The sequence below is a fragment of the Candoia aspera genome, chromosome 1 (genome assembly GCF_035149785.1).
Source record: "Candoia aspera isolate rCanAsp1 chromosome 1, rCanAsp1.hap2, whole genome shotgun sequence".
NCBI classification, from domain to species: domain Eukaryota; kingdom Metazoa; phylum Chordata; class Lepidosauria; order Squamata; family Boidae; genus Candoia; species Candoia aspera.
In genome coordinates, this window is record NC_086153.1 from 343,697,075 (window position 1) to 343,712,365 (window position 15,291).

A 15,291-nucleotide genomic window follows, 5' to 3' on the forward strand; every position below is an offset into this window, starting at 1 on the left:
AAATAAACCAGAGATGAAAAAATGAAACTTGCTCCCAAATGTCTCTGTTGTTGCCCTTGCCATCAGGATGGGAAGTCAGAGCAGAGCCAACTGGTGACGACATAAAAACCCATCACGGATTACTATGGAAACGGAGGCATGAGATCAGCCAAAGGGCCTTCCCGTGGCACTAGAGCTCGTCGTCCTTGCGTGAGAATCCGCGCAGAAACCCATATCCCGTTCGCGAAAGGAACTGTGTTTCTGAAAGCTGCTACTGAAAGGCCCTTACGGGGCCCTCCCAGCCACGAGCCGGTCTCCCTGGTGTACTTCCAGTCACTGTCCTCTCGGCCGGGCTGCTGCCCCCTCTTTAGGGATGGGGAAAAGAGAAAATATTGGGCTTGATTTACAGCCAGGTCTGTAGTTCTCGGAGAGGTCGTTAAAATGTTTTACTTCCTCAACAAATATGAACTTGAAAGAGACAAAACAATAACTTAAGTGCAGATCAAGTTCTGGAATAATTAGCCTTCCTTACCTTTTCTTGTTGGGGCTCACCAAGACCTCTCTGGGACTGCAGGGAGACGGCCTTGGAGAAATACAGAAGAGACTTGTGGCAGAGTGCGGGAAAGCATTTGGCCCGAGAGATCAGAAAAAACACACCAGGCATTTCTATAAAAATAAGCGTATTTACAGAAAGCACAAAACATATTTACAAGCTCATACTGAGTTGGACTGGAAGGGAGGCTGCAAAGAGGAAACCAAACAAGTCCCGGCAAGTGTCCTTCAGGCAATCAGCAGCTTTATCTTATGCGGGCATCTTTTTCACACCCAACCTGAGGATACTTAAGTTTGACCTGTTCACCCTGCCAAGTGATTTCTTACCGTAGTAACTTAGTGGCTTGCTGCTTGCAAACAACCAAATACTAACAAGGCTGAGACTAGCCTCAAGTTGACTGACTCAATAAAGTATCATTCTAGTCTTCTCTTCCTGCAGAGTCCATTTTCTAATTTGATCTACCTTGAAAGGCTGACAGGGACCCCACCAAGTCATGTTCTTGGCTACAATACTGTGCTGAAGCTGTTTGCCACTGCCTCCTTTACCCAAGGATCACCTGGTGATCCCCCATCCCAGGACTAACCAGACCCAAGTCCAGGCAAGGCTGGCCAGAAGTCGCCGCCTTCTTTCTTCCATCAATCGCCCTAACCCTGGCAGACAAACACTCCTTTGCTGACTGCCAATCTCCCCTTAGAGATTTCCTCCTTCCCCTGTTTCTAGGAGGACTAGTAACCCTTTGAAATGTAAAGAGATTACATTGCAGCGATTTCTGTTAAATAAAAAAGTAATGGCGGTTATGTACAAAGCAAAAACAACCCTCTACATATTACAGAAAAAAATGCAATAAAGTTGCTTTTTTGTTTTAACAGATATTTAAAACTATAGAGTTGGAAGTGGTGATAGAGATCATCTAGTCCAACCCCCTCCCCCAGAGTGGGCTCCACTTGAGCATCTCTGTCAGATGACCATCTAGCCTGTTTGAAGTCCTCCAGTGAAGAACTCAGCATATCCTGCGCCTGCCTGCCCATCATCAGGAACCTTATAGTTATATCCTTATAGTCACAAGCCCTTGGTTCTGGTCTTCCTTCCTCATACAACCACCTCAGTCTTCTCTACTTCAGGCAAAACATGCCCAGATCCTTTAACTGTTCCTCAGAGGGCTTGCTTTCCAGCCCCTCGCCATCTTGGTAGCCTTCCTCTGAACTTGTCCCATTCTGTCACTGGAGGTTTGAACATGGGATCCAGATCTGGGCCCAGTAAAAAGATACCTGCACAAAAATCCAGAGTACATGGGAGCCTGAAGTTCCATAAGCAGGAAGTCTGCTGGATTGATCCATTAGGTCTCAACACCCATGGCCATTTTGTCTCCCAGCAAGTTCAGAATCTCTCATTGGACATCATAGATAGAAGCTGACTTGTAAATTTGGGTGCACTTGGGCCACTCACTCCCCCGCAGCCCAGCTCACCTCGCAGGGTTGTTGTTGTGGGGAAAAGAGGAGGAGGGAGTATTGGGTATGTTCGCCACCTTGAGTTATTTATAAAAATAATACAGGTGGGATAAAAAATTTAAAAAAAATTAAAAAATTAAAAAACAAGGAAAATCTTGAATTATAATCATTAAAGGGTTAGCAACACTGAACTATCCACATACTTCCACATGACTCAAACATACCCTTTATCATCATCTTCTCCATCTCTTTCAAACACATTTTAAAAACCTGGATCTGTTGAGGTAACGTCTTTGACTTGCCAGGGTTGCCCTGCCCTGGATAGAGCTGGTGCACAAGGAGCAGGTGGCAGCCATGGCTAGGGGGTCTTGACACAGATTCACCTTGTGCAACAAATTCCTGTGTTATACCACTGTGTGTGTGTGTGTGTGTGTGTGTGTATCTACATATCTATACCTATACCTATATCTATATCATATATATCTATATCCATATCCATATCCATATCTGGTATGTTATACCAGTTCTTTTCTGGGTGCAATTCAAGGTGCTGGTTATCACCTTTAAAGCCCTGAATGGCACAAAGCCAGGTTATTTGCAGGACCACCTCTCCCTGAGGGTATCTGCTCATTCTACCATGTCCGATAGGATGGATGTGCTCCAGGTCCCTTCCTTTAAATGTTGCCATCTAGCAGGACCTGGGAAGCAGTCCCTGCCCTTTGGAACACCCTTCCCACGGAGATGTGGGAGCCCCCCCCCCCCCCCCCGCACACCTTTTAGCCTTCTGGAAGGCCTTAAAAACCTGGCTTCTCCCACAAGTATGTGGCTGGTGCTCAGGAAAGTTGTCTTTTGGATGCGAGGGTTGTGATGTTTGGTGGGGTGCTAGGAGTTTTTATTTTACACCTTTAATTGTTTTAGTATTGTTTGTAAGTCATCCAGGGCTATGATACCTAAGTATGTATTGCAGGTAAATAAATAGAAATTATGCAACCTGGGCATCCTCCAGATGCATGAATTTTGACTCTCAGAAATTCCCCAGCCAGTTATACACATTGGTGGAAATATTGGAGGTTAAGAAAACTTGGTTTATGCTGTGGACAACAGATTGGATGGCCTTCTGAGAAGTCTGTTCTCTGCCCTACCTTTGTGTTAATAAATGAGACAGAGTCGAAAAGCGGAACCCTACCCTTCCTCTGCCCTTCTTCTTCAACTGTCATTTCACAGCTGTTTATAGCACACTGCCTATTTCATGGGGAAACCAGGAGTTTCACTGACTAAATAAGGCAAAGCTAACAAACAGATGTTTGGGAAACAGAAATTTCAAACAGTGGGAGAAGAAAATAATTAATTTTAAAGATTTTTTTCCCTTTCTTAATCAGAAAAGAATGCAGGATATATATTGCAATGGGCAGGGCTGCAACTAGGGGGGTCAACCGGGGCATCTGCCCCAGGCGCCACGCTGGTGGGGCGCCAAAATGAGTGCTGGGGGGCGCCAAAATGGGCACGGAATCCATGTTTGCCCCGGGTGACACAGACCCTAGTTGCGGCCCTGGCAGTGGGTCTAAATGTGACAGGTTTAATAACGTGTCTGGTTTAAAATCTGTTGGTCTTTCCAGATAATGGGCTAGATCCAGAATTTGTCAAAGCTGTGCCACTAAAATGAGTGAGATTTGTTAGATACTGTCCTGTCGATTTCAAGGGGACAAATCTATTTCAAGGTCTATCCTAAGCATGGTCAAGTCTGATCCCAATCCCATGACTTTAGAAAACAAAAAGTAGAGGATTAAGCTGCTCAGCAGTACTGAAGCATTTCTAAATTTTGCCCACATTCGTTGTAGATTGGGAAAGTTTACATTTCCCCTCACATATTTCTAGTACATATGCAGGGTGGTGCCTAAACATATGAATGTTGAATGAATGAATGAATGAATGAATGGAATGAGTGCCCCTATACAACAATATGTATATCATACCAGAGTGATGCACTGTACCTATCAACTTCTTCACAACGCCCATAAAACTCTCAGGAATTAGTGAGGAGACCTTGCAGAGCAAAAGACTGACTCTCTTGTTCAAATTAAACCAAGAACTGGTTTTGAAAAGACATGCTTGCTTTATTCACTTGATTTGTGTACTGAATTTTAACCCATCACAAGCAAACAAGTTTTGGTCTTTCTGCTCCCATGTCAGATTTGGTTGTCTTCCTTACACTTCAGGCCCACAAGCAACCTGGGTGGCTTTGTGCCACTGACCTGCTTGCAACAAACATTCAGCAGGTATTGTTCACACAGGGTTTCATTCATACACACTGAAAAGAAATGTCTCCCAAATATCTCCCAAAAGCCTGTATTAATCCTAACTTGGCCTGAAATACATTCCAGCTGTAATCACTCATCAAGATGTGCATGTAACCTAAAGAATGCAAAATGTAAGGACTGAAACTGGAGGAAGAACAACTCAGAAGAAGGTCACCACCCAGTCTCTGGAGTGCAGGCACAGAACAATGGCTGCAAGTTGAAAGTAGATACGGTTGAATGGCCTATCCCAACGTCAGGATTCTTCACACACACCCTGTCCGCCGTTTCCCTTCCCATGTAGACCGGAGCTACTGGGGGCAGGAGGGGCAGACTGGGGGACTTATCCAGTATGAAAGACTGTTAGTGCACATAGAATATCATGTTTAATGGCTTCCTGAGACTCAGTAAAACTTATTTCAACTTATACCAAAACATGGAAGCAACCCTGGTCTGCTTGAAGATGTTCCTCAGCCGACAATGTGACTGAAAATTTAATTGCTCTTGGAGTGAGATGGGCGGTGATGAAATTCAAAATATCAATAAATCAGCCATTTCTTCATTAAGCACAGTTTTATTCTGCTACAAGTATTAGTGAGAGGATTAGTTAATGTTTGCAAGCATTTTGGCTCAAATGACATTTGTTCTACAGTATAATTCACTGATGGCAGTTTCCATTTGGAGTACAAATGAAAAGATAATTAAAATTATTTTCATCGATTGTTCTCTGCTGGACATCCCTAAGTCTGCTGGACTTCCCTAATGCTTAGGCTTCACAGTGTCAAGCAGCAGCATTTCCAAGTAATGGCAGTCAGCACAGTAATAATCCCCCCCCCAAAAAATACCAAGAGGACAGAATTTGAAACTACAGAGTTTTCTAGATGGATGATATATCTTCTGACTGAAAGAGTCACAGATGCACTCTTCAGAATAGTTCCTTTGTTTTTATAGTTCAGTTTTTTAGTACCTTGGACAGAGACATGTGTGTATTTTTTATGTCTGTCACTGCGCCTAGAGACAGCCTCGTGTGACGCAGAGTGGTAGGTGGCAGTATTGCAGCCGAAACTCTCCCCGCGACCCGAATTCCATCCCGGCGGAGGCTGGATTCTCTCTTGGGTAGCCGGCTCAGGTCAACTCAGCCCCCCATCCTTCCCAGGTCGGCGAAATGAGCACCCAGCTTGCTTGCTGGGGAGGGTGGCGACTGGGAAGGCGATGGCCAACCACCCCGCTCTGTGGTCTGCCAAGAAAACGTCGCGGAAGCGGCATCCCCCCAGGGGGTCAGACATGGCTCGGTGCTTGCACGGGGGACCTTTCACCTTTCACCACTATGTCTATAATGATTGTACACAATCTACTTCATAGAAGCTCTTCACTTTGTGGAAGTGAAACAACAACATATATTGGAGAGATTTAAGCACTTTTTTCCCCTTGGCTTATCCATTTGCAGAGGGAATGATGCTGGAAAGACAAGTTAATAGAAAAAACAGAGTCAAGATTTAAAGTGTTACCAGCTGTTCTAACCTAACCAAGAAGATGAAACCAAACAGAAAGGTATCTACGGCCCTGTACTTAGATTCAAGGAATCCGAGGGAGAAATATGGGGTTGAGGGGGGCATGGCAGCAGCACGGATTAAAATGATCTAGATATCTTAAGCCAACACAAGCAAGCAGTGTAATTTGTCAGTTAAAAAATCAATGGCATGCAATCTTAGGCTTTATGAACCATCATATTGTACAGGTTATGAGAATTAATAATGTTTCTCTATTCTGTATCATTGCTCTATTCTGTATCATCAGAATCCACTGCTTTCACTGAAATAACAAAAGCAGCATCATACCAAGCTTTGCCTATGTTCAACCCAAAGAAACAAAGATCAAGGAAGGTTTAATAGCAGCCACTAATTACCTGAAGGGTTACTTAAGAGAGGAACAGCTGCTTGGGAGGCGGTGCACTCTCTTTCATTAGCCTTAACCAGGGATGACAGGTTTGGTTTCGGTGAATTGTAATTGTTGTTGCTGTTGCTACTGCTGTTTTAGCGTTGTGGCACCACAACAACATCCAACAGAAATTTATTTGAGAAAATTAGGACAAGGTAGTCAATGTATAATGCTTTCAAGAGTTTCAAGTTGTATGGGGTTTGCTATATTTAAAAAACTTAATTTGAGCTTTGGAGGAAGAACTAAAGAAGACTGGTGGGCCAGCTTTCTGATGATTTGGGGCTCACAAAGGGTCTCTCTCTCTCTCTCTCTCTCCCTGGAGTCCAGACTGACTCAAAAGCAGAAAAAATAATTGTAAATACAAACAGGTTAATTAATGCAAATTGTATTTGCCTAATATTGCAGATATGTTTATTATACTGGGGTGCAAAACAGGTATCAGAACTGGAGATAATGAGCATTGCTAAATGTATTAGGAAAAATGTGGGTGACTTTATCTGGACAACACAAGTTAAATGCATAATTTAAGTGTCTAGGCAATGTTGTGCTTTTATTCAATTCAAAAACATTGAACTGATCTGCATTTTTAAAAGCAAGCTTCTAATATAAATATGTTCCCCTTGAAGTTCCAATGCTTCACTATGAACACATATTCATCTGTAAATTGGATATCTCAGTATTAATGTAGAAATGAGCTGCAATGTCAAAAAGCCAGCAACGTTTATTAACTCCTTGCTTAATATATTATTTATAGATGTTATTCATAATTGAGGTTTTATTAAATTAAAAACACAAAGGTTTATTGTAGTATTTTTGTTGTCTGATGATTTTTCAGAATGCTAGCTTTTGGTAGTAAGGTCTATGTCTATGGACATCATTGGCAGACTTGATTCTCCCTCAGACTTGGGCTATGCACCCTCCATTTTCTCCCCCAGATAGGTGGGAGATCCACAAGAGCAGATTTGGGAAATGTGCAAAGAGTCAACTTCCTGACATATGCAGAAGTCAACTTGTGTGGTATTGTGTGCAACCCATGTGGCTGATTGTGTGGGATACTGTTGTGTACTTCCCCTTTTATCTACCTTGTAAAGATGATGCAATTTTGGCGAACAACGGAGCCCACTATCTGCACTGCTGCATGTCTGACTGGATTCTCAGTCAACAATTGCTGGGACTGCGTAGGTAGCATATATTTATTCTCTGCTGATACGTGATATGATGGGGCCAATTGCCTCCGTAAAGCTGAAAGGATAATTTCTACTGCTGAAGAAGATGCTCAGATAATTTATTAAGATAATTGCACAATAGATTTTGTTATAAAATTATGACATAAAATAGTAACTTCTTGGAGGTTATCCAGTCACCAAACAGCAAAAGTAGATATTAAATCCACTCTTTCTTTCAATGACCAAATGATTTATGTGAACTTACTGTTAGAAGACAGTGGCAGCCAAGGCTGAAGCCCTAATAAGTAGAAAATATAGTTGAACGAAAAGTAATCCCCTGCTTTTTCTCAGGACTGAAAGAAGAAAGGTGCCCTTCTTTACTGCACAATTTAAGAAGTGCAGGCCGATTTTAATTAAATGAAATAAAAAGTAGAAGCTTAAAAAAAACTTTGAAAAAAATAATAAATCAAAGAGATTTTTTTTGTGTGAGAACTTTAGAACTTTTCATATATATCCACGATTTTCATCTGTATAATTATACAAATTATAACATTCTGACTTTTTTGGGTCAGATGAAGATATCAGATGAAACAGAGCCTAGAAAATGAAATCAAAGGACATCAATGATATGCAGCCATGTATTTGGGGGTGGCAACGACTGACAGGAAGCTCTGGCGTGGCGTGAGCTGGTCCATGAAGTCACAAAGGGTCGGAAGCAGCTGAACAAATAAACAACAAAAATTTTACCAGTAACTACTAAATCCCTGTATTTATTTATTGCTAAACAAGTCCTACTGAACTTAGTGCGACAAAGTGTACACCAGAGTCCCTCTGGTGGGAGGAGATGGGTGGTGACGATAAATAAATAAATGAAATAAATACATTTTCCATTGGATACACTTTTTAGCCAGTTTTAAGCCTGACCAAGTGTGAAAGAAATCCTATAAAACGTGTTCTTTCTGAAATAGCTTGTATTTTCTATATTATTTTATGCAATATAGACCTTTATCAACTTCCTTTTAATTTTGCATAGCCATTGCGATCTACAATGTAGCAAATCTCTTTATTCCTACCACCCTTCTCAATGAATTACTGTGCAAGCGACAAGGTCCACATATAGAAGAGAGCAATACAACCCATTTCAGTAAATTCTTTTTACTGAAGAATTTAGTAAGAAGAATTTTTTAGTAAAAAATTCTCCAGCCAACGAGAAAGCATACCTATTGATAATAAAGTTATTAAACCAAAGTAAAGGACTAATGATAAAGATATATGATAAATACTTTCTCCAAATCTTATTACTTGTCACTGCTTAAATTCAGCGGGTCCCACCTCCGATCTGAGGTCGCGGTCCGAGAGGAGGGCGGGCGGTGACGCACGCCGAGGTGCGCGTGCCCGGACGCCGCCCTCCCGCGAGGGCCCTGGGGGAGAGAGGAGGGCCGAACACATCCAAGGCGGGGGGCGGGCGGGACGCGCCCCTCGCGCGGGCAGCGAGGGGGACCCAGCAGGCAGCCGCGCGTGGAAGGACGCCCTCCGGACCCGGCTCGGGGAGACACAGCCCGTCGCGCCGGCGGGGTCGCCGCCGACCTCCCGCCGGGGGGAGGCGGCGCGGCCGCCGGCTTGCGCGCACGAGGCTGTCCCCGGGGCCCGAACCGCCGCGGGTACGGAACGGACGAGCTCCCCTCGCTCCCGCCGAGGAGGTGGGAAACGGGGCTCGCGGGCGGGGAGGGACGGACGCCGTCCGGGTCCGGACTTGGGGGAACGGAGGCGCGCCGGCCTGCAAACCCCAGCCGCGCCGGAGGCGGCGCTCTCCCCGAAGGACTCGGACGCCAGCCCCACCGCGCGTGCGCGCGCGCGGCGGAGAGGCGTCCGGCCCCTGGGAGCGAGCGGATCGCGGAACAACCCGGGGCGGCACGTGCTTTCGAAGGTCAATGATCCTGCAATTCACCATTGGGGTTTGTGTCTTATGTCTTAGCATGTGATGGGAACCCACCCAGTCAACGTGTAGCAACAGGCGAACTGCAAACAGGCAGAGATCTGAGCATAGTCCTCTCCTAACAGCACCATCTGTATCAACATTTTTACTTTCATTTCTACTTCTACCTTTAAAAATTAACCCCCTTCAGAAGAGTATTTCTACAGTTACTCCAACAATCTCTTGAAGGTGTTGCACTATATTCCATCATTCATAGTGAACACGGCAATGGATATCTGAAAGTAAGCAAATTGGGCAGTGTGTTATGTCTGGCTGTTGGACCTGTCAATCAAAGCAGGGTAATGGGGCCCCTTCCTCCCAAATCAGAAAAATGTTTGGTGGTAACAGCCCCAAAAATAGGTTCTTTAGAAGTATCCCTGGGTTAATGGGATTACACTTTAATTTTGAAGGAAGAAATAAAAATAAGGAAAGGGCCCCCAAAACAGAGTGGTTATGCAACAGAAGGCTGAAACGAACCAGATATTTAGCTTGCTCCAGGTTTTGAATATGAAATACTGCAGATAATTGTCATAGCAAAATGGAAAGTCATTTTCCACCCCCACAAATCTGCCATGTTGATCAGCCAATATAAGTCGTGGTTTTAGCTGGGGTTTGACATATAAGACAACTGCATTGATTTGTACTGTTCCCAGTTTTTCTTCTAACCCCCAAACAATTAAAAATATAAAATCATTGGGAGAAATTATCCCAAGGTTTGGATCGAGCTGCTTCCAATATTATTATGATGGACTATAATAATAACAACTATAACCGGTGTGCATGGTGGCCAGCAGCTCTCTCTGTCTCTCCTCTTTTTCACTGATTCCAGGTGGCACCACCTGGTTGTCTAGGAACTGTATGCAGGCTCCATGGTGGAATCAAGGAGAGCTGATCGATTGAGATTTAGAAATGTGGAAGCGAAGTACAAGCTTCTCTTCCTGTGGCCCATTCCTGTCTCACTGATGGGAAGAAAGAAGGGTTTGATGGATCAGAGCAAGGGACATAGCAACTCCATCCATGTTCTTCCGGAAGTTCAGAAGAGGACCTTCCTGTAACTGGTTTTCTGTTTTCTAAATTGAGGCTCAACCAAGCTCTCTGGCCTGGAGTGGCTTTTATCAGCTTCAACTCAGATGCCAACTGCACCCTTACCTGGATGAGGATGGATTCGTCTTCCAAGCACAGTACGGAGGCTTTCCACTGAACAACTGGTAAAAACTTCTGCCTGTTTATCACAGAGCTGCAGGATGCTTTAATGGTAAGGTTGGCACATCTCACTGAGGTTTTACCACCAGTGGTAGTTTCAGGTGTGTTCACTGGATCCAGTTCAAAGGGTGATTTTTTGCTGTTTTTCCGACTTGAGGCCAGGTTCCTTGCCTTCTCCCACATGTATCTCAGACTTGGAAGTCAGGTGGGCTGGGGGATTCCAAGGACTGGCTTTTGTGGACTAACCTCAGGAGAGGCACCCCCAGCATCTTTTGCTCGTGACCTTCAGGAATAGGCGAAATCTTTTTAAAGTTTTTCCAGGCCTTTTAAGATCCATCTATCTAATTAATTCTGTTTTATCCACACCCTTTATGGTTGATTGATGCATCATAATAATGTCCTAATCACTGTAAGCCACCTAAAGAACACGCCTTCTGAACAATGTAGGTGAATTCATGTCAACTGCTTGGCTTCTTAAATACAAGTGCACGTGTGGCAGATCCTGGTCCAAGATTCTGTCCTCTTATGAGCTGTTTATTGGGAGGCCCATTCAGAATTATCAACCCCATTGCAACACCATCAGTGGCCACCTAGGCTACTAGCCAGCAACTCTTCTTAAAAACAACCACCACCATCAAAACAGTTGCCCCTTATCTTGCTTTATGGGACTTACCTTCAAAATAGCACCTCATGAATTTCTGACCAGAGATGGCAAATGGGATCCCCCCCACAAACTGGTACATTATCTAAAACAGAAATGCAGCTGAATTTTAGATGGAACAGGGGCAGTTTTCAGCTTTTGTGCCCAGCGTTGGTCAGTGCCCAAGCTAATATTGCAACCAAAAAGGGGAAGGGGGGGAGCTTTTTTAAGGGTTTTTTAATCCTTTATTGTTTTTATAAATAACTCAAGGCAGTGAACATACTTAATATTCCTTTCTCCTCCTATTTTTCCCACAACAGCAACCCTGTGAGGTGGGTTGGGTTGAGAGAGAAAGACTGGCCCAAAGTCACCCAGCCAGCTTTCCTAACTAAGGTGGGACTTCAGCGCTTAGCCTCCTGGTTTCTAGCCTGGTACCTTAACCACTAGACCAAGGGTTTTTGCAGAAAACCTTTGGATGTATAGACTCCACCTCTCCATTATTTACATTGTCTACATTGCAATTTTATGTGAGTGCCCCTATGTTAATTCAAAGAGGTGTGCCTGACTGGTACAGATTCCAATTGCTGCTATGTTCTCCATTTCATCCCAGTCTTCTCTAGCATGTCTTCCTGCTATGGCCAGTGGCTGCTTTTTTGATAGATGGAAGGATTATCTTAACCTCTCCAAGGTTGTGATGGGGATCGTTGAGGACCGGAATAAGCCCCAAGGTTTCCATCCCCAGCGGGACCCCCTTGGGAGTGGTGCACCACCAGTTCCTCGCGAGGACCCCTCGGAAGCCCTTGTGCATCAGGCTAATGGAAGCAGGAGCAGCAGTGGAGCCAACAGCCGCAAGAAGGGCGCCTGCGGTGGACGCCTCCAGCCCACTCAGCCATCCGGCCAAGGGATCTGCAACTTCTGCAGATTTAACGGAGAGTCCAAGAAGTTCTATTCTTCTCACCAATTGCAAAGAGCTGATGGGGTGGTCACCTGCCCCATCTTGCGCAAGTACACATGTCCGATCTGTGGAGCCACTGCCGACAAGGCCCACACGCGGACACATTGCCCCCTCAATCGAGGGGAACAGTTCATATACCGCAAGTGTGGACGCAACTCAGCCGGACGCATGGTGAAGAGATAAAATGCCCCCAAGGGGAGCCCCCAATCCATATAATGGAAAAGCTGAAGGAAAAAGAAGTTATGCCTGGATGGCGAGAACGCAACGCACTGCCTAACATTTGGAAAGAAAGAAGTCCAAAGCAGTGGAGTTTGGTTCCCCAATTTTCAGTTCTTCAAAATTTTAGTTACAAAAGAGGTGCCTTTGTATTACTTTATTTCCAAACGTTAAAAAAAAACTTCAGAAGTACTCTTTTGTTTGTTCATGATTGTCCTGAATCATCCAAAAGAAGTCAACATTTGCCTTAAATTAACCCATGAGGAAATGAAAATATGCTGGTTTCTTTTGTTTTAGTTAATGTTCATTACTGAACACATTAGACAAGTTGAAATATTTTGAAATATATTTATATTTGCGTTTGCAATATGTAAGTTTGTTATGATTATGTTTTTAAATAATAGGTTGACTGTTTACACTTAATAAAAAATGTTTTTCATTATTGCATAAAATCACTGCTTCCTCCCTTTGCTTTTAATCACTGGGTTGAATTTTCCTCAGTTGGCTCTCTGCAGAAGCCAACTCTCTGCAACACTTAAATCTTTTTCTTCTTCCTTTCAGACCTTGGCGCATACCCGCATGTAGCTTCACAACTTTCCCACCCTTTTTTAGGCTTGCGTTTTTCCAAGCTTTCCAAGGGAGGGAACCCTCCCCACCGACCCCTCGCGCCGGCCTCAGACCATCCTCAGACGATTCGAGTGCCCTCTCCTTCCTCCCCTCCCCTTGAAGGTGCATTTGGTTTGCTGGCCCTTCGGAGGGACGAGGCGGGGCCGGTCTACTGAACTCCAGGAGCTCTGGGCCGGTCTATCGGACTCAGGGAGGGCCGGGACTGGACCGGACTACCCAGGGGGACCGACAAAAAGAAAACGGGGACGGGGCATTGGCCTGCGACAGGCTCCTGTCTACCTCTCTGATAATCCTTGCGCCCCTCCTTCCATGCCAGCAACAACGGGGGTGTCGAAGAGCACGCGGGCCCTACACGGAGGGCCCAAACTGTTGTAGAAATGAAGACTAGGACACTCGGGTCTTCATCCAGGAAAAGAGTTTAATGTGCACACAGGTTCAGACAAGCTCAAGCTTCAAATTCTGAACCCCGAAGGTTCGGGGTCCTACTTCTTTTATACCCCCCCCCCCACTGGGTGATTGCTTAGCATAGAATAAGTGACAACCTCAAGATATATGGTATATGTTTAAAAACAGGTCTGATGGGAGTCTGGTGGTCTTCCTGTTCCTTATCTTTGTTCATTTAGCTGCTACATAATATATGTGCATCCTGCTTCTTATCTGCCTGTCCAGCTGCTCCCCAATATACTATACTTGCAACATATAGTTTCCTGATGAGAGAACTTCATTTCTCGCTTGTTTCCTTGACCCTTATTCTACCTCAAAACGAAACAACCCTAACACGGAAAAATTGGGAAGGGGCACGGGAAAGGGACAAGATGCTCGTGACAGAGTCCACGCTACCTTTGCCGCCTCTCCTTCCTCACGCTGCGCGCCATGGAAGACCGGGAACGGCAGCTGGGACCAGCTCAGGAAACGCCAGAGCGCGCACTTCCCTCTGTCCTCCGCCGGAACACCGGAAGGCACGGGTGGTCCCGATCTACTTGGTACCCTCCGAGACCGCAGCGGAGGTCACAGGTCCGACGCCCCTACGGCGCGCGGGGATGGGGCGCTCTGGCGGGCGTCCATAGGCGGGGATGATCGCCACCCCCCCCACCCCCCGTCGGAAGAAGGCGGAGGAGGGCCCCGTTCTCCTGAGCCTCCGGAGGCTGTGACGGCCCCGGGTGGCCCAGGAGGGGGACGGGTCCGGGGGTCTGCAAGCGGGCGGCAGGAGGGGGAGGAGCCAGCATCCGCCGTTTCCCCGTCGGGCGCGTACCTCCGTGGTCCCGGTCTACCTTTCCCGGCCCCCGAGGAAAGGGGGGCGGCTCAGGGGGCTTGAGGAGTGGGCGGTCGGCACCGGGCCTTCTTCGGGCCGGTCTCCCTTGGGACACCTCCCAGAGGTGAAGGCGGGCGCAGGATGTCACCCGTACGTTCGAAGACGGGGATCCGTCCTGTCCCGAGCGGCCTCCCAACGACACTGTTATACAGACGGCTCGGCGGCCGTGCCGGACTCCCTGGAGTTGGTGAAGCGGGACAGGGACGGTCTTCCCGGCCACGGGGAGAAGGGGAGGAGGAAGAGGAGGGGGAGGCCCCGCCCATCCTCCAGGGGATCCGAGGACCACACCGCTCCACCAGAGCAGCCCCGTGGTGAAGCGAGATCGAGCTGGGGCTGGGCTTCTATGGCAACGGAAGGGGGGGAGGCTACGCTCATAATCCGGGGGAGCTAGGGTGATTGTTGTCCACCGGAGAAGCCCCGTGCTGGGCCAGCCGACAGGACAGGCACGGGCTTTGGGGAAGAAGCCCGAGGCGAGCCGGCCCTCCCGCCGAGCCACAAGAGGAGCGGAAGACGGGTCCGGCAAGGGGGCACCGGCGGACAGGAATCACCCCAGCCCCACTGGATTATGAGCGGACCCTCCTCCCCTACACCTCCTCCTCCCCTTCCCCCCAATTCCAGAGAAGCCCAGCCCCGGCCGATCAAGCTTCGCCAAAAGTAAGCCGGGCCCTTCCCGTGGATCGCCCCAGCTCTGAGGGCTGGGCCGGTCGGGGCTGGGTGCGGGCCGCGGCTGGTGGGGTCGGGGTGTTGTAATACTGGCTCTGCTGTAAATAGGTTTTTTAGTCTCTCGAACGCCGTTTGGCAGTCAGCTGTCCAGTTTAGTAGCGCCCCCGGGTTTCTCAATTTGCGAGTGTCTCCCAAGCCCTTGGTCCTTAGGAGGTTAGTTAGGGGCAATACAATCTCCACCAGCCCCGGGATGAATCCCCTATAGAAATTCGTGAATCCGAGGAAACTTTGAAGTTGTCTCCTCGTGCATGGGTGCTCCCAC

The 15,291-nt window shown here is 46.6% G+C and overlaps 1 protein-coding gene across 1 annotated transcript; it reads left to right on the plus strand.

The window, feature by feature from the left end:
• Positions 1–11,860: 11,860 nt before the first annotated feature.
• Positions 11,861–12,334, plus strand: LOC134487780 (nanos homolog 2-like). Its single transcript, XM_063289836.1, has one exon. The coding sequence runs from the start codon at positions 11,891–11,893 to the stop codon at positions 12,332–12,334; it is 444 nt and encodes a 147-aa protein (XP_063145906.1). The 5' UTR covers positions 11,861–11,890.
• Positions 12,335–15,291: the final 2,957 nt, after the last annotated feature.

Excerpts from the sequence above, each read along its gene's own strand:
- LOC134487780 (XM_063289836.1), top strand. The coding sequence starts at position 11,891 with ATGGGGATCGTTGAGGACCGGAATAAGCCCCAAGGTTTCCATCCCCAG.